The sequence below is a fragment of the Elephas maximus genome, chromosome 1 (assembly GCF_024166365.1).
Source record: "Elephas maximus indicus isolate mEleMax1 chromosome 1, mEleMax1 primary haplotype, whole genome shotgun sequence".
Lineage (NCBI taxonomy): Eukaryota > Metazoa > Chordata > Mammalia > Proboscidea > Elephantidae > Elephas > Elephas maximus.
This window is the reverse complement of record NC_064819.1, coordinates 21725168-21744100: the sequence shown is the minus strand read 5'-3', so window position 1 is coordinate 21744100 and position 18933 is coordinate 21725168. Positions and strand designations below refer to the sequence as shown.

Genomic DNA, 18933 nt, shown 5'->3' with positions numbered 1-18933 from the left:
TGCAAGATATTTTCATAAGCCTGCTATTCCAATTTTTACACATAAGTGTAAAAAAAAATTGGTATAGCAGCACTTACAAAAATACCTCACAGGGAGAGAGAGTAGCTGTTGATGTAAAAGGATTAGCATAGTGAATTTAGGAAAATTCTTAGCAGGGGGGTGGAGCAGCTGGCAAATAAATGCAGAAGACATGTTTTATTTGAGTAAAATACAGTACAGCAGTGTGGGTAGCTTGGTGATATGAAGACCCCAGGAGACGTTTGTGCAGTCTTCATTGACTTCTTTGTTTCAGAGTTCTGGGGACCCAGAGACCGGGGAAGAAGAGGGTGCTGCAAATGTCTGTCTTGATGAAGGCTTGGTAGCCACTACTAGCTGGGCTGAGTGCTGTGCTTATCATCTGTCCCCAGACTGATGATCTGAAAAGCAGGCCAGGCCATTGCACGGATGCTCACTTGGTGTCTCTGTGTCACATTTTGGTAATTCTTTGAAAATATTTCAAACATTTTCATTATTATTATATCTGTTATGGTGATAGAATTAGAAGTGGAGCCTGAAGACATGAGTGAATTGCTGCAATCTCATGATAAAACTTTAACAGATGAGGAATTGCTTCTTATGAGTGAGCAAAGGAAGTGGTTTCTTGAGATGGAATCTGCTCCTGGTGCTCTTTGATGTTACTGTTGTAATTGTCTTTGGGTACCCCAAACAGTGCCCATGTAAGACAGTGAACTTAATGGACAAATGTGTGTGTTCTGACTGCTCCACCGACTGGCCGTTCACCCTTTTCGGTCTCTCACCTCAGGCCTCGCTATTCCCTGAGACACAACAATATTGAAATAAGGCCAATTAATAACCCTACAACAGCCTCTAAATGTTCAAGTGAAAGGAAGAGTCACATGTCTCTCACTTTAAATTAAAAACTAGAATTGATTAAGCTTAGTGAAAAAGACACATCTAAAGCTAAGATAGGCAGAAAGCTAGGCCTCTTGTGCCCAACAGTTAGCCAAGTTGTGAACGCAAAGGAAAAGTTCTCCAAGGAAACTAAAAGTGCCACTCCAGTGAACAAAAGAATGATCCAAAACCAAACCAAACCCATTGCCATCTAATTGTTTCTTACTCCTAGTGGCCCTATAGGACAGAGTAGAAATGCTCTCTAGGGTTTCCAAGGAGGGGCAGGTGGATTTGAACTGCCGACCTTTTGGATAACAGCCAAGCTCTTTGCTGATACGGAGAAGGTTTTAGTGGTCTAGGTAGATGATCAAACTAGCACAACATTCCCTTAAGCTAAAATCTAATGCAAAGTAAGGCCCTAATTCTCCTCAATTCTATGGAGGCTGAGAGAGGTGAATCTAGAAGAGGTTGGTTCACGAGGTTGAAGGAAAGAAGGCATCTCCGTAACCTAAAAGTGTAAGGTAAAGCAGCCAGTGCTGACGTGGAGTCTGTAGCAAGGTATCCGGAAGATCTAGCTACGATAATCGATGAAGGTGGCGACACTAAACAACGGAGTTTCAGTGCAGATGAAACAACCTTATATTGGAAGAATATGTCATCTAGGACTTTCATAGGCAGGAGAAGTCAATGCCTGGCTTTGAAGCTTCAAAGGACAGGCTGACTGTCTTGTTAGGGGCTAATGCAGTTGGTGACTTTAAATTGAAGCCAATTATCATTCACCATTCTGAAAACCCTAGGGCCCTTAAGGTTATGCTAAGTTTGCTCTGTCTGTGCTCTATAAATGGAACAACAAAGCCTGGATGGCAGCACATCTCTTTACAACATGGTTGACTGAATATTTTAAGCCCACTGTTGAGACCTACTGCTCAGAAAAAAAGATGCCTTTCAAAATATTACTGCTCACTGGCAGTGTACCTCATCCCCCAAGAGCTCCAATGGAGATGTACAAGGACATTAATATTGTTTTCATTCCCACTAACATAACATCCATTCTGCAGCCCATGGATCAAGGAGTAATTTCAATTTTGAAGTCTTATTATTTAAGAAATACGTTTCAAAAGGCTATAGTTGCCACAGATAGTGATTCCTCTGATGAATATGGGCAAAATAAATTGAAAACCTTCTGAAAGGTTCACCACTCTAGGTGAACATTAAACATTAAAATTAAAAACATTAAAAACATTCATGATTCATGAGAACAACGACAACAACGGATTTAGAATATTACATAAACATAGTTGATAACACAGCAGCAGGGTTTGAGAGGGTTGACTCCAATTTTAAAAGAAGTTCTACTGTGGGTAAAATGCTATCAAACAGCATTGCATGCTACAGAGAAATCTTTCATGAAAGGAAGGCTCAATTGATACAGCAAACTTCACTGTTGTCTTACTTTAAGAAATTGCCACAGCCACCCCAAACTTCAGCAACCACCACCCTGACCAGTCAGCAGCTATCAGCATCGAGGCAAGGCTCTCCACCAGCAAAAAGATTGACTCACCGGAGGCTCAGATGATGGTTAGCATTTTTTAGCAGTAAAGTATTTTTTAATTAAGGTATGTACATTGCCTTTCAGACATAATGCTATTGCACACTTAATAGACTACAGTACAATGTAAACATAACTTTTATGTGCACTGGGAAACCAAAAGATTCGTGTGACTTGCTTTATTGCAATATTCATTTATTGCAATAGTCTGGAACCAAACCTGCAATATCTCCAAGGTATGTCTGTATTCATATATCTGTTTCCTTAAAATTTAAATCTATACTTTTTCTATGTCTGGTCATTGTAAATTTGAGTTTCTGTGTAAGGCTGCTTTGAAGAACAAAAGCTTTCCTGTTATGTTGTTGTTGTTAGGTGCTGTCGAGTTGGTTCCCACTCATAGTGACCCTATGTGCAACAGAACGAAACACTGCCCGGTCCTGAGCTACCCTCACAATCGTTGTTATGCTTGAGCTCATTGCTGCAGCCACTGTGTCAATTTACCTCATTGAGGGTCTTCCTCTTTTCTGCTGACCCTGTACTCTGCCAAGCATGATGTTCTTCTCCAGGGACTGATCCTCCTGACAACACGTCCAAAGTATGTAAGACGCAGTCTCACCATCCTTGCTTCTAAGGAGCATTCTGGTTGTACTTCTTCCAAGACAGATTTGTTTGTTCTTTTGGCAGTCCGTGGTATATTCAATATTCTTCACCAACACCACAATTCAAAGGGATCAATTCTTCGGTCTTCCTTATTCATTGTCCAGCTTTCGCATGCATATGATGTGATTGAAAATACCATGGCTTGGGTCAGGCACGCCTTAGTCTTCAAGGTGACATCTTTGCTTTTCAAAACTTTAAAGAGGTCCTTTGCAGCAGATTTACCCAATGCAACGCATCTTTTGATTTCTTGACTGCTGCTTCCATGGCTGTTGATTGTGGATCCAAGTAAAATGAAATCCTTGACAACTTCAATCTTTTCTCCATTTATGATGATATTGCTCATTGGTCCAGTTGTGAGGATTTTTGTTTTCTTTATGTTGAGGTGCAATCCATACTGAAGGCTGTGGTCTTTGATCTTCATTAGTAAGTGCTTCAAATCCTCTTCACTTTCAGCAAGCAAGGTTGTGTCATCTGCATAACGCAGGTTGTTAATGAGTCTTCCTCCAATCCTGATGCCCTGTTCTTCGTCATATAGTCCAACTTCTTGGATTATTTGCTCAGTATACAGATTGAATAGGTATGGTGAAATAATACAACCCTGACGCACACCTTTCCTGACTTTAAGCCAATCAGTATCCCCTTGTCCCGTCTGAACAACTGCCTTTTGATCTATATAAAGGTTCCTCATGAGCACGATTAAGTGTTCTGGAATTCTCATTCCTGTTATATTAAAATAAAATTGCTTGTTTGTTTTAATAGTAGTTTCAAAGACTTTTGACTTGTAACCTTGATATATGATTATCATATGATTACATTTGTTGGGACCTTTGTTTATAAAACTTTTTTCATTTAAAACTAGTGAGAATATTTGACACAGGAGTTTGAGTTTATCCACAAGCTTTGTTAAACCATTGTGATATAATTAACATAATTTATATTAAAGGATTTTGCAGCTACTATTAAAATTAGAGTGCTAGCCAATAGCACAGATCTTTCTTGTAAATTGTATTTACAATAACAACAAAAGAAAGGACGATAAGGAATTAACTTTAGAACACGAAACAGCTTGATTTGTTGTGACTAAAGTGAAAAGTGTTATCAAACATTGTATCAAAAAATTTTTAAATTGTAAGATATTCATGTAGTTTATAGGAAATATAAAATTAGAGGTAGATCTTAGCATACTCTCCAAAGTTTTAACAGACCAACTATGTAAAAAAGTAGGGCAAGAACAAAGTTAATTATTAGAATAATATAATTACTGAGACTGGTTTAATAAAGAAAATGTGCATTTCTAACTCAGGAATAGAAACTAGACCTACTTTTCCATTATCTATATTTTATTTAGGAAAATAAAGTTTAAAATTTATGCTATGTGATGTACCAAATTGCAGTAAATTACCCAAAGCAGAAATTTTAGGGGCTAGATTCTCTGATTATGACAGTAAAAGTAGAAATTATTAACCAAGTTTAAATGAAAAATCCCTCCCAACTTACAAATTAAAAACAAAAATCTGTCGAGTCAAAAAAAAGTCAAACTTGTATTTATAGACCACTGAGAAAAAAATAGTAGTAGAAGAGTGTAAACGAATAAAATTCTTTCTCTCTGGAAAGTTAAAAATCACTATTTTGAAAACAATTGGGCCAAAGAGGGATTCAGTCATAATTACAGACATAAGAAAACTTAAAGAATATAACCCACACTGTATATTCATAACTTTAAATGCTTTCTAATTTCAAACGAATGAAAGAAAATGCAAAAATTATAAAGCCAGCTCCAAAAACCAAACCAAACCCATTGCCATCAAGCCGATTCTGACTCATAGCGACCCTGTAGGGCAGAATAGAACTGCCCATACAGTTTCCATGGAGTGCCCATTGGATTCGAAATGCTGACCTTTTTTGGTTAGCAGCCATAGCACTCAACCACTACGCCACCAGGGTTTCCAACGTCAACTCAGGCATTTAAAAAAAAAAATTTCAAAGAAGTAAGCAGAGGGAAAAAACGGCTACAACAAAAAATTAATAATTAGAAAACAAACAGAATTATTAAATTTGAGAGCTGGTTCTTTAAAGAAAACCCATAAAAATAAATTTCCGTTAAAAATAAATGAAAAATATCATACACGAACAAAATTACAATGAGAAGGTACTAAAAGAGTTGCTGAAGGCATTAACAATTATAAGAAAACACCATCCAATACTCTGAACGAATGTTTGATAATCTCCACGAAATAGAATTCTCTGGGCAAAAGTATACACTATTTTTTAAAAACAGTTTAAGAAGAGAATAACCTAACTTAATCATTAAAAAAAAATTATTCTTTCAAAGGAAGGATTTGGAACCAGATGACTTTACTAGTGGATTCTTGCAAATTTTCAGGGAATAAATAATTCCTATCTATAGAATTTTTTACCAAGTCCAAAAAAAAAGAAAAGAGTCAAATATACAAACCTAACAAAACATGACACAAAATACCTTAGACCAATTACACACGAAATATAGATGTTAAAAAAATATAAAAATCTTCTGGTAGAGGAATAATTTGCCACAAATAAGTGGGATTTGCTCAAGAATATAAGGACGATTTAATACTAAAAAAGTCTTTTATTAATATAATATTCCAGCATTAGATCAAAGGAGAAAAATAGTATAATCATCTCAGTAAATGATAGAAAGACATTTGATGAGATACATCTACTATCCTTGATTTTTAAAAATATTTTTGATTAACTAGAAATAGAAGGGTATTTTCTTTATACAATATAGCCTACCTTGAGGTAATATTTAATAGCATATTTACAAGAGAAGACTACTAAGTATTATTAAAGAGTTGAATTATCTACTATTACCACTATTATTTAATATTGTCTTGAAAATTCTGGACTGTGTGCTAATACAGAAAATATGAATAAGCATTTTAGCTATTGGAAAAGAGGAAGCCACCTTATAACTTGTAGATAATGATACTGTCTTTCTAGAACACACAAGAATCAGAGATTAATAGCAAAGTTCAAAAACATTTCTGGATACAAAATAAATGTAACTACACTATAATTTTTCCACATAGAAGTGAAAATTGGTTAAAAAACATAGTGAGAAAAGAAAAATCATTCACAATATAAAGTAAAATATAAAACGCATAAGATCCATTTCTTAAATGTGTAGGATCTGCAAGGGGGAAAGCCACAGTGACTTACTAAGAGACACAAAACAAAGCAGGAATAAATGGAGAGACATGACGTGTTCCTAAATGGAAAGACTAAATTGAGTAAAAAAATTAAAAAATAGTAGATATGTAAATTCTTCCCGAATTATCAAAATCCCAAAGGGGACTTTTTAAAAGTCTGACCATTTATTCTAGAGTTTACCTGGTAGAATAAAAAGGAGAAAAAAGTAAGATAGTTTTGAGAAAATAAAAGAGTAATAAGGACACATTTAATCTTACCAGTTACTAAAATGTATTATAAAACTCAAATTTTTGAAGCAACAGATCAAGAATGAGCTGACATACCAATGAAAAGATAGTCTAGAAACAAAGATTCTAAATATATATATGCATACACATATATATAAAGAAATACATATAAAGAATATATATAAATAAAATATAAATTTATCATATATAAGTATATAAAAATTCATAAATATGTATTATATAGGTATGATAAAGGTGGTATTATGAACAGTTGGGAAATAAATAAATGGAAGGAATCTTAAATATTTAGTAGTCAATAAATTCACCTGGGAAAACTAGTTAATTAGATAAACTATTTTGATCCCTACCTCAAAAAGTATACCAAAGTTAACATTAGATTACAAAAACACTGAATGGAAAAAAAAATGACAAGAAAATAAAAACTACCTGATTTTGTAATGAGGGAAAACTTTCTGTGAGTAAAGGTAATGGAAAGAAATTACAAAGGAATAAACAGTTCATACAAATAAATAAGAAAAATAATAGCAACCTAATAGAAAAAATGGATAGTGACCTGATAGGACAGAGTACAATTGCCCCCCTAGGGTTTCCAAGGAGTGGCTGGTGGATTCTAATCACTGAGCTCTTAACCACTGTGTCACCAGGGCTCCTCAAAGTACAGTTGATCTTAACAGTGATAGAGTAAAGCTTTCAGGACCTTCATTTGCTGATGTGGCATGACTCAAAATGAGAAGAAATAGCTGCAAACATTCATTAACAATTGGAACATGGAATGCAAGAAGTATGAATCTAGGAAACTTGGAAGTTGTCAAAAATAAAATGGGCCACATAAAGATCAATATCCTAGGTATTAGTGAGCTGAAATGGACTGATATTTGCCATTTTGCAACAGACAATCATATGGTTTACTATGCTGAGAATGACAAATTGAAGAGGAATGGCGTCACATTCACAGTCAAAAAGAACATTTCAAGATCTATCCTGAAATACAATGCTGTCAGTGATAGGATAATATCCACACACCCACAACGAAGTTAACTTAAGGACCATTATTCAAATTTACACACCAACCACTAATGCCAAAGATGAGGAAATTGAAGATTTTTTCCAACTTCTGCAGTCTGAAATTGACCAAACATGCGATCAAGATGCATTGATAATTACTGGCAATTGGAATGAGAAAGCTGGAAACAAAAAAGAAGAATCAGTAGTTGGAAAATATGCCTTGGTGATAGAAACAATGCTGGAGATCCCATGATAGAATTTTGCAAGACTAACAACTCATTCATTGCAAATACCTTTTTCAACAACATAAATGGCAACTATACACATGAATTTTACTGATAGAAAACACATGAATCAAATCAACTCCATCTCTGGAAAGAGATGGTGGAGAAGTTCAATAACATCAGATAGAACAAGGCCAGGGGCTGATTGCAGAACAGACCATCAATTGCTCATATGCAAGTTCAAGTTGAAGCTGAAGAAAATCCATTTCCATAGAGTCAGTTCTGACTCATAGCAACCCTATAGGACAGAGCAGAACTGCCCCAATAGGGTTTCCAAGAAGTATCTGGTGGATTCAAACTGCTGACCTCTTGGCTAGCAGCCTTAGTTCTTACCCACTTCTCTGATGGACCCTGAGTATATCCCACCTGAATTTGGAGACCATCTCAAGAATAGATTTGATGTACTGGTCACTAATGACAAATGACCAGATAAGTTGTGTGATGACATCAAGGATATCAAACATGATATCCTAATAAGGCAGGAAAGAAAGAAAATATCACAATGCACGTCAGGAGAGGCTCTGAAAATTGCTCTTGAACATAGAACAACTAAAGTGAACAGAAGAAATGATGAAGTAAAAGAGCTGAACAGAAGATTCCAAAGGGCAGCTGGAGAACACAAAATAAAATATTATAATGAAATGTGCAAAGACCTATAATTAGAAAATCAAAAGGGAAGAACATGCTTGGCATTTCTCAAGCTGAAAGAACTGAAGAAAAAATTCAACTTTTGAGTTACAATTTTGGATTCTATGGGCAAAATATTGAACAACACAAGAAACATCAAAAGATGAAAGGAATACACAGAGTCATTGTACCAAAAAGAACTGGTCAACATTCATCCATTTCAGGAGGTAACATATGATCAAGAACTGACGGTATTGAAGGAAGAAGTCCAAACTGGGTGAAAACAAGGCTCTAGGAGTTGACAGAATACCAATTGAGATGCTTCAACAAATGGATGCAGCACTGGAGGTACTCATCTATCCCAAGAAAACTGGAAGACAGCTACCTGCCCAGCCAACTGAAAGAGACCCATATTTGTGCCCACTGCAAAGAAAGGTGATCCAACTAAATGTGGAAATTATTGAACAATGTAATTAATATCACATGCAAGTAAAATTTTGCTGCAGATCATTGAAAGACAGTTGCAGCAGTACATTGACAGAGAACCACGAGAAATTTAAGCCAGATTCAGAAGGGGAAGTGGAATGAAGGATGTCGTTGCTGATGTCAGAGGGATCTTGGCTGAAAGCAGAGAATACCAGAAAGACGTTTACCTGTGTTTTATTGACTATGCAAAGGCATTCGACTGTGTGGGTCATAACGAATTATGGATAACATCGCAAAGAATGGGAATTCCAGAACAATTAATTGTGCTCATGAGGAACCTGTACATAGACCAAGAGGCAGTCGTTTGTACAGAACAAGGGGGCACTGTGTGGTTTAAAATCAGGAAAGGTGTGTGTCAGGGTTGCGTCCTTTCACCATACTTATTCAAGCTGTACTCTGAGCAAATAATCCAAGGAACTGGACTGTATGTAAAGTAAAATGTGGCATCAGGATTGGAAGAATACCCATTAACAACCTGTGGTATGCAGATGACATAACCTCACTTGCTGAAAGCAAAGAGGATTTGAAGCACTTACTGATGAAGATCAAAGACTACAGCCTTCAGTATTGATTACACCTCAACATAAAGAAAACAAAAATCCTCACAACTGGACCAATAAGCAACATCATAATAAGCAGAAAAAAATCTTGAATTTGTCAAGGATTTCATTTTATTTGGATTTGCAATCAATGCCCATGGAAACATCAGCCAAGCAATCAACAATGTATTGCACTGGGCAAATCTGCTGCAAAAGTCCTTTTTAAAGTGTTGGAAAGCAAAGATGTCACTTTGAGGACTAAAATGCGCCTGACCCAAGCCATGATATTTTCAACAGCCTCCCATGCATGCAAAAGCTGGACAATGAATAAGGAAGACTGAAGAAGAATTGAGGACTTTGAATCATGGTGTTGATGAAGAAAATTGAATATACCATGAACTGTCAGAAGACAAAACAAGTCTATCTTGGAAAAAGTACAGCCAGAGTGCTCCTTGGATGCAAGAATGGTGAGACTGTCTTGGACACTTTGGACATGTTATAGAGAAGGACCAGTCCCTGGAGAAGGACATCATGCTTGGTGAAGTAGAGGGTCAACAAAGAAGAGGAAGACCCTTGATGAGATGAATTGACAGACACAGTGACTGCAACAATAGGCTCAAACATAGCAATGATTGTGAGGATGGCACAAGACTGGACAGTATTTAGTTCTATTGCACTTAGTGTCACTGTGAGTCAGAACCGATTTCACAGCACACAAAAGCAACAACAAAAAAATCAGAACCTAGGACCAAGTATGTTTTTCACATCATTATTTGTAATACTGAAACCAGTTACATGAGAGATCCCAGAAACTAGACAGGGTGGCCATATTCCCAACTTACCATTATCCAAAATCACACCAAACCCATTGCCATCAAATCAATTCCAACTCATAGTGATGTTATAGGACAGAGTAGAACTGCTCCACAGGGTTCCAATGAGTGGCTGGTGGATTCAAATTGCTGACCTTTTGGTTAACAGCCAAGCTCTTAACCACTGCACCACCAGGGCCCCATTTTTTAGTCTGATATAGTTGTTAATAGTGCCTTCTTTCATCCTCAGGTGTCCCTGTCTGGTCAATAATAACAGGGCTTCTCTGCCTTGAGGGTCTTAAAAGCTGTGTATTTTTTTTTTTCTTTTTAAAAATCTTTTAAAAATTCCTACTTAAAGTAATATACTGAGGGAAGTAAATAAAAACTTGATCACCTACTATAAGTGCTAGACCCTTTGTAAACATTGTGCTAGGCCTTTTGTATAAAATGCCCCATTCAGTTCTCCCCACAGGCCTGGGAGGTATGCAGTACTTTTATTTTACAGACGAGGAAATAGGAGCATAGAATGGTTAAAGCAACTTGCCCAATGTTACAAAGCTGCTAAGAGATCAACTTATATTTGAGTTGATTAGAAAGCCTTTCACAAACTGTCGTGATAGGTATGTATGTGCTTAAAATGATTTTTGATGACTCATAATAAGACAGGGCTCATGTGACTGCTCAGTGATATCTGTGCTTATCTGCAAATGAACAGATTTCTGCCCGTGGGCTCTACCATCTATGACCATTAAAATTTAATAATCGTTTGGAGTAATGCAATCGTTTTCCCCTCATCTAGTCACTTCACCAGTCAGTTGCAAATATGGGGATGGTGGGGAAGGGCAAAAAATAAAAAAAAATAACCAGAAAGAAAAATTCAGCTTTCTTATACTTACAGTTTGTGTAGATGGGCTTTCGAAATGGCTTCCCCTTAGAAAAGATAAATGCTATAGTGATACAGTTGATGGTGGCAATGGGCCACAGCGTGGTGCTCTCAAAACTTAAAATGGAACCAGGAGTCAGAGTAGCATTTCCAGTCCAGTTTTTTCCTCTCAGATTCACATTCGTTGAGAAATCACTTTGGTTGGCCAGCAAGCACTCACTACAAAAGAATCACCAACGTTTATGAGACTTTTTATTTGATTTTTATTCAACTGGTGAAAAACTAAAAATCAATCACTACCGTGAGACCTCAGCCCTGACTGATCTATTTGCCATGTCCTTTTCTTTTTTTTTCAATGATAAAACCCACAAATTAGTTTCCTGTCAGCTTCCTTGTTTAGCTGTTTCTTTGTTTACACTTGTAAACTACTATTATAATTGTTTATAAACAAACAAACAAAATTCCAAAATCCATTGCTGTCAAGTCGATTTCGACTCAGAGCCTCATGGTGACTGTATTAAGAACAAACCAAAAAAAAAAAACCATTGTCATCGAGTCGATTCTAATTCCAGTGACCTTGTCCGACAGAACAGAACTGCCCCGTAGGGTTTCCAAGGAATGTCCGGTGGATTCGAACTGCTGAGCTTTTGGTTAGCAGCTGTAGCTGTTAACCACTGTGCCCAGTCACCCTTACTTGATAGTTTTAGAAACTGAGGCCCAAAAAAGGAGGTGAGTAAACTTGCTCTGAGTCCCATCGATAGAAGCAAAGCCAGAATTAGAACTTGATCCGTTGACTGAACTTTGATTGAGTGTTGCAACACAATCAACTAACATTTTTATTTTAGCATTCATTTTAAAAACTCAAAAACTAGTTTAAAAACTCAAATTAGTTTAAATAAATATCTCTTGGTGTATGTCTATATCAGAGGTCAGCAAAGCAGCCCACAGGCCAAATCTAACCTGTTTTTGTGAATAAAGTTTTATTGGAACACAGCCAACCCCAACAGTTTACATATTGTCTGGCTGTTTTGGTGCTACAACAGCAGAATTGAGTAGTTACAATAGAGAGCATCTAGCCCACAAAGCCTGAAATATTTACCATCTAGCTCTTTACAGAAAAAAGATTGCCAACCATGGTCTATATGATGCCCAAACCACCAGGGGAATAATACATTCAGTCACAACCAGCAATTAGATCTATACATCAAACAATCAGTGTTACAGATCTCCTACCACTCACTCCACATGGCTCACGCCAGCCCTCCATTCATTGACTATGTTCTGTATCCTATCCTGGAGCCCTGGTGGTGCAGTGGTTAAGAGCTCAGCTGCTAACCAAAAGGTCAGCAGTTCAAATCCACCTGACAGCTGCACCTTGGAAACCCTATGGGGCAGTTCTACTCTGTCCTATAGAGTCACTATGAGTCGGAATCAACACAATGACAATGTGTTTTTGGGTGCTAGCCTATCATTTGTGTTTTGTAGTAGGCAGACACAATTTTGCTGACTAAAATTTTAGGATATTTGTTCAAACCAAGTTGCACCTTTTTTTTTTAATTGTATTTTAGATGAAGGTTTACAGAACAAACTAGTTCTCATTAAACAGTTAGTATACATATTATTTTATGACATTGGTTAACAACCCCACGACATTCTGAACCTTGGGTTCCTTACTACCAGCTTTCCTGTCCCCTCCTGTCTTCTAGTCCTTGCCCCTGGTCTGGTGTGCCCTTTAGTCTCATTTTGTTTTATGGGCCTGCCTAATCTTTGGCTGAAGGGTAAGCTTCAGGACTGACTTCATTACTGAACTAAAAGGGTGTCTGGGGGCCATACTCTCGGGGTTTCTCCAGTCTCCGTCAGGAAAGTAAGTCTGGTCTTTTTTTGTGAATTAGAGTTTTGTTCTACATGTTTCTCCAGCTCTGTCTGGGACCCTCTATTGTGATCCTTGTCAGAGCAGTCAATGGCGGTACCGAGTTCTACCATTTTGTTGGCTGCTCATTATATAGCTCTTAGAAAACTAAGAAACCAAACTTTACCTGCATCTGTAGACCTCAAAATACCAGGGCTGCTGCTTCACAAAGAAAAATGCACAGATCTGCACGATGCAGGTGAAGCAGGAATTGAGAAAGACCGAGAGCAGCAGAGGGGGAGAGAGGAGCTGTCCTGCTGGTCTGTACGGAGCCAGCTTAGGGTAAGCTTGCGTTGAGCTCACTGAAAGACAAATGCAGTTTCTCTTTTTATAATTTCATCAATGAGAATAAAAAATTAAGATGCATATTATCTTGAGTCTTACAATAGGGTTCAGAATTAGCTAACATGCATTGAAGGTTTACACCTAGACCCCATTCCATTGCTGTTGATTCTGACTCATACTGACCCTATAGGAAGGAGTAGAAATGCCCCATACGGTTCCCGAGGAGTGCCTGGTGGATTTGAATGGCTGATCTTTTGGTTAGCAGCCATAGTTCTTAGCCACTACGCCACCAGGGTTTCCAAGGGGAGCACATTACCTAGCTGCATATCCAAGTCTACCAGCCTTTGTCTTCTCTGTGCTTTGTTTTCATCTTGAGAAAGGAAAGCAGTGGGTTCAAAAGTTCTGTGATTAGTAGATGTATTATATTGCATATTTTCTGTACAACCACGTTGAGTAGGAATGTTACGCTAAAGAGGAAATGACTTTCTAAATGGAATAAGCGGGATTAATATTACCTCTCAATGATGATGGGAAAGTGGAGTGTTAGGGTGAGTGTAAGAAGGAATGTAGCTAGACTACTCTTCATATGCTGGGTAGTTTAAAAAAAAAAAGGACTTTCCCTATTATTCACTCACAACACCTCTGAGCACTTCAATGCGCCAGGCACTGTGTTAGATGCCAGAGCTTTATTTTGTTTCCTCCTGGGCTAGCATGTGAACGTAGGACTGGTAGTACACATTACATTCCATTTGGAAAAAGAACTCGTTAAAAAGCTTGCTTCCAGATGGGAGTGTTAAACTATACTGCAGTTTTGATTCCAGGATTTATCTCTTGAAATTTAAAGGGGTTGGCAATGGGTGGAGAATAAAAAGAACAACTACCAAAAAATAAAATTAAAAAAAAAAAAAAAAAGATGATTACATGCTTTTTAGAAGCTACATATTCTAACGAGCTGATGACAATGAAATGTGCTTTACTACGCAGGTCAAAGCAGGAAAGGAATTTAGGAAGGTTGGAAATTAGAAAATATCACATTTAAAGGTTTGCATCATAATCACTCGTGTTTCAGTTCTTGTCTTCATATCTGTCATCTCTTCCCTTTCCACAGATTATGATTGGCTTCTCTGTTGTAAGGAAGTGGGGTGTATTCCTGCATATAGGTGGGGCAGCAGGTGGTGGGAAGTGGGTGTCCAGTTTGGTACAACAAAATTCTGAACCAGGTATGCAGATCATTCAATGTGTGTTCTGGGGGTAATCATGTAAACTCTCTGGTCCTTCATATTTTCGTGTATAAAATCAGTGTGTTGGAATGTCTAAATGGTCTCCAGAGGCTCTTCCATCTCAGTTATTCTAAAGCTCTATGACCATCTAGCAGGTCCCTGAGTGGCACAAATGATGTGCGCTCCACTACTAGCCTAAAGATTGGTGGCACCATTGAAGACCTAATGATCTGCCTCCATAAAGATTACAGCCAAGAAAACCCTGTGGAGCAGTTCTACCGTGTAACACATGTTGGCGCCATGAATCAAAACAGACTTGACAGCAACTGTTTCTAGAAGATCCTTGGGTGTCGCAAATGGTTTGCACTTGTCTACTAATCAAAAGGTTGGTGGTTTGAACTCACCCAGCAGGGCCACAGAAGAAAGACCTGGCAAACTGCTTCCATAAAGATTGCAGCCAGAAAAACCTATTGAGCTCAGTTCTACTCTGTAACACAGGGGTTGCCATGAGTGGCAACTGGTTCATGACCATCCAGGCTTTGTTGTCACCAATCCCATCAGAATTTCCCCAGGAGGATGCTGAGCTAGGGGATGTGGGGAATGCAGAGATGAGGGGGACATCTCTCCTGTCCTCAAAGAGCTCACACTCCAGTGGAGAACACAGATGGGTGCACAAAGAAGGGGCACACAATATGGACTGTAGTCAATGCTGAAGATAGATATAAAGAAATGGAGCTCTGAGCTCACAGAAGGCAGAGGCTATCATGCTTGGAGTTCTCTCTGCCTTCCAGCATCTGAGGTAGATGTGTCCAGAGAGTTCATAAAGAGGCTATATGCAATTATACATGAGTTCTACCTCTACGGTCTCTTTGGTCTTCTCTTTCTCACTTACTCGTTGTAGTGTCTATAGTCTTTCTTTTACATGGGGCTGTGAAAGACTGAATTATTGGCCTTATAGTGTCTGAGTGTACTTAACCTCCTCTTAATTTTGACTTGCTCTGGCCAAAGAGATGTTAGCAGAGGCTTTGAAGCATGTGCTCATGGCTGGGCTTGTTCTCTGGCTCCCCTGAGAATGCCAATGCCCTGGATTTTGTTCAGTCAGCCTGGGCCCCAGAATAAAAAGTGTGAAGCAGACCTGAATCAAACCTACAGCCTGGATCAAGGCCAACTGATCTACACCCTAAAGCAGAGCCACTCAGCCCAGCCCACAGTCAACCTACAGACCCATAAGTGGGAAAATAAATACTTGATGTTGTAAGCCACTGAGTTTTGGGGTTTTTTTTTTTTTTTTTTTTTTTTTAAATACGGCACTGTTGTGACAATAGCTGATTGAGATAGGGTACAAATGCAGATAATATTTCAACTTTTTTCATATTGTTTTTACTAGCTGCCATTGAGTTGGCCCCAACTCATGGCGACCCCACACACAACAGAACAAAATCCTGCCCAGTTCTGTGCCATCCCCATGATTGGTTGTAGGTGGGAGTGTAGTGATCCATAGGATTTTCACTGGCTGATTTTTGGAAGTAGCATGTCAGGCCTTTCTTCCTACTTTGTCTTAGTCCAGAAGCTCCACCGAAACCTGTTCAGCATCATAGCAACACGCAACATCCACTGACAGATGGGTGGTGGCTGTAGGTGAGGTGCCTTGGCCATACTTCCCGACACAGAGTCTATATACTTGACTCTATACAAAAACAGAAACAATAACTACCCTTTCAAGGCAACTACTGGGTTCCAGAGGCTGTGCTAAGTGTTTTATAAATACTATCTTTGTTTCTTTAAAAAGCAATTCAAAATAGGTATTGGTATTATATCTTCCGTTTTATAGGTGAAGAAACTGAGGTTCAGAGAAATAGAATGCCTTGTCCCAGAAGGACCCACAGCTGGTGGAGGACAGGATGATGATGTAAACTCAAGTCTCTAATTATAAAGCCTCCTGTTCTCTCTCTACTACAGCATATTACTGTGTGATGGACCCTGTAAATTAAAGAGAGTAAAACAAGGAGCTCTGAAATACAAGCTTGGGTAGCACTATTTATGAGCAGCCAGAAGAACTTTTTTGAATTGTCCAGGTTTCCTTAAAATGACAATGATATATGCTATCAGGTTGCATGCAGGGGAATGCAAATTTGTGAAGCATTATATTTAATACAGAATGAATCACTCCTTTCTCTGAGTTCCCACAGCACATTGCTCATATCGTTACTGCAATGCAGGGTGTTTTGTACTACATCTAGTTGTTTACACGTGCACTCAGCAGACAGTGAGTTCTTTGAGGGAAGAAACCTTGTCTCATTCCACTTTCTGTCCCTTACTGAGCCTAGCACAGTGCCTGCTGCATGGGAGTACTTAGCAGTTTCAAATTCTATTGCAAAAGAATAGTTTTTAATGGTTCAGCATCATTTGGATATAATTAGTCATGCTGCTCCTTAGAAGTTGGTTCGCTTTCCATTATTTAGATGTGAGGTATGTAAGTCAAGTTTTAGGAGGTTCATGAACCCACCTAAATTATATGCAAAATTTTGAGTGTGCATCAGGAAATCTCTAAAGTGGAAAGAGCTCTATTGTCCATCAGATTCTCAAAGGAGACCAAGACCCAAAAGAAGTTAGGAGTCACTGAAGCACTGATGGAGTTTATGCAAAGTATCTATATAAAGGATGAATTTCCTCCCACAGCCACCTGCTCTGAAAGTTTCCTCCTCCCATGTGCTACAGTGGTTGGCCTAAATGGATCTGAATCACATGGCCCCAACTCCACTCACAGGAACGATTGACCAAGAGGTGAACATCTTACCCAAGTTGAATCAAGATATTTTTCCTCCAAAAGATTTGCAACTGGACACTCAGAGACTGAACTAATTAGCTGTGGGAAGGGGAGCAGAAAGGTCCCCTTTCTGCCCTCAAGACTGGGGCCACCATTTGGGGTCATTTGTAACTTAAATAAGTAGAAGAGTTGAGATGAAAATAGTAAGAATGGAGAGGAGGAGAAGAAAGAGACAAGGTAGCCTCTTATGAATAAAGAAAGCAGCCTCTATTTTTGACCTCTTAGTGTTCCAGTGTCAGAAGAAAGTCTTGGCAATCTACTTCAGAAAGACCACAGCCATTAAAAACTCTACAGAGCACCATTCTACTCTGAAACGTGTGGGGTCACCATGAGTCAGAATCAATCTGAGGGCAATCGGTTTGGATTTTTGGTAGGGTTTTATTCCTCCTTGGGACCAGCTGCTTCAGAGTTCCTGTTCTCAGATTTGTTTGAGCTTTATATTCTTCAACAACACCCCTTTCTTAACCTAGCTCCAGTGGGTCTCGCTGAAAGAACAGAGATGGGGCTAGAATAGATGTTGGCTATCCAGATTAAAATCAAATCTGTAGGCCACTTTTAGTTGTAATTTGATTTCAAAGCATGCATTTTCCAAATTGATCTCCCTCCTGATTTCATCTTATTTTTCCTCTTGGTTTTCTCTTTGATGTAGTGTATCTTGTCTTATTAACTAGCTTTGTATGTTGCCTTAAAAGCTTTTTGAAATTAAACAGATTAATTATAAATAAGCAAATAAATGAATTAAATATGTGATTAAGCCTGAATTAATAAGGAGAAAGACAAAACCATCACTCTCAAATATGTGATGGTATTGTCTTTTCTCCTTATTAATTCAGGCTTAAGGCAGAAAGCCTTAATACGGAAACCTGGACATGTAGAAGCCATGATGAGAGTGATTTTACATTGATTGTCCAGTCTTCAATGGCTCCTAACAGCTGTAGATGAGTGTCCACAGTTCTCAGCCTGGCAGTCAAGATTCTCTGCGATCTGGCCCAAATCACCTTTTCAAACTCCATCTCCCACTTGGTCTTTTCCCATACCCTATGTTGTCCTTGTTATTGTTAGGTGCCGTCAAGTCAGTTCCAACTCATAGTGACCCCATGCACAACAGAATGAAACACTGCCCAGTCCTGCGCCATCCTTACAATCGTTGTTATGCTTGAGCTCATTGTTGCAGCCACTGTGTCAATCCACCTCATTGAAGGTCTTCCTCTTTTCCGCTGACCCTGTACTCTGCCAAACATGATGCCCTTCTCCGGGGACTGATCCCACCTGACAACATGTCCAAAGTATGTAAGACGCAGTCTCGCCATCCTTGCCTCCAAGGAGCATTCTGGCTGCACTTCTTCCAAGACAGATTTGTTCGTTCTTTTTGCAGTCCATGGTATATTCAATAGTCATCGCCAACACCACAATTCAAAAGCATCAACTCTTCTTCAGTCTTCCTTATTCATTGTCCAGCTTTCACATGCACCCATACCCTAAGACTAAGACAGACTAGGAAGAAGGACCTGGCAGT

General features: G+C 38.5%; 1 protein-coding gene across 1 annotated transcript in view; it reads right to left on the bottom strand.

Moving 5' to 3' along the window:
* ATP13A5 (ATPase 13A5) overlaps positions 1-18933 on the bottom strand; it is a 131190-nt gene that overhangs the window by 8741 nt on the left and 103516 nt on the right. Inside the window, exons 26-27 of the mRNA XM_049880208.1 lie at positions 13213-13387; positions 11190-11395 (exon numbers count right to left, since the gene is read on the bottom strand). Of these exons, the coding sequence (XP_049736165.1) occupies positions 11190-11395; positions 13213-13387 (381 nt within the window). The remainder of the gene's footprint in view (positions 1-11189; positions 11396-13212; positions 13388-18933) is intronic.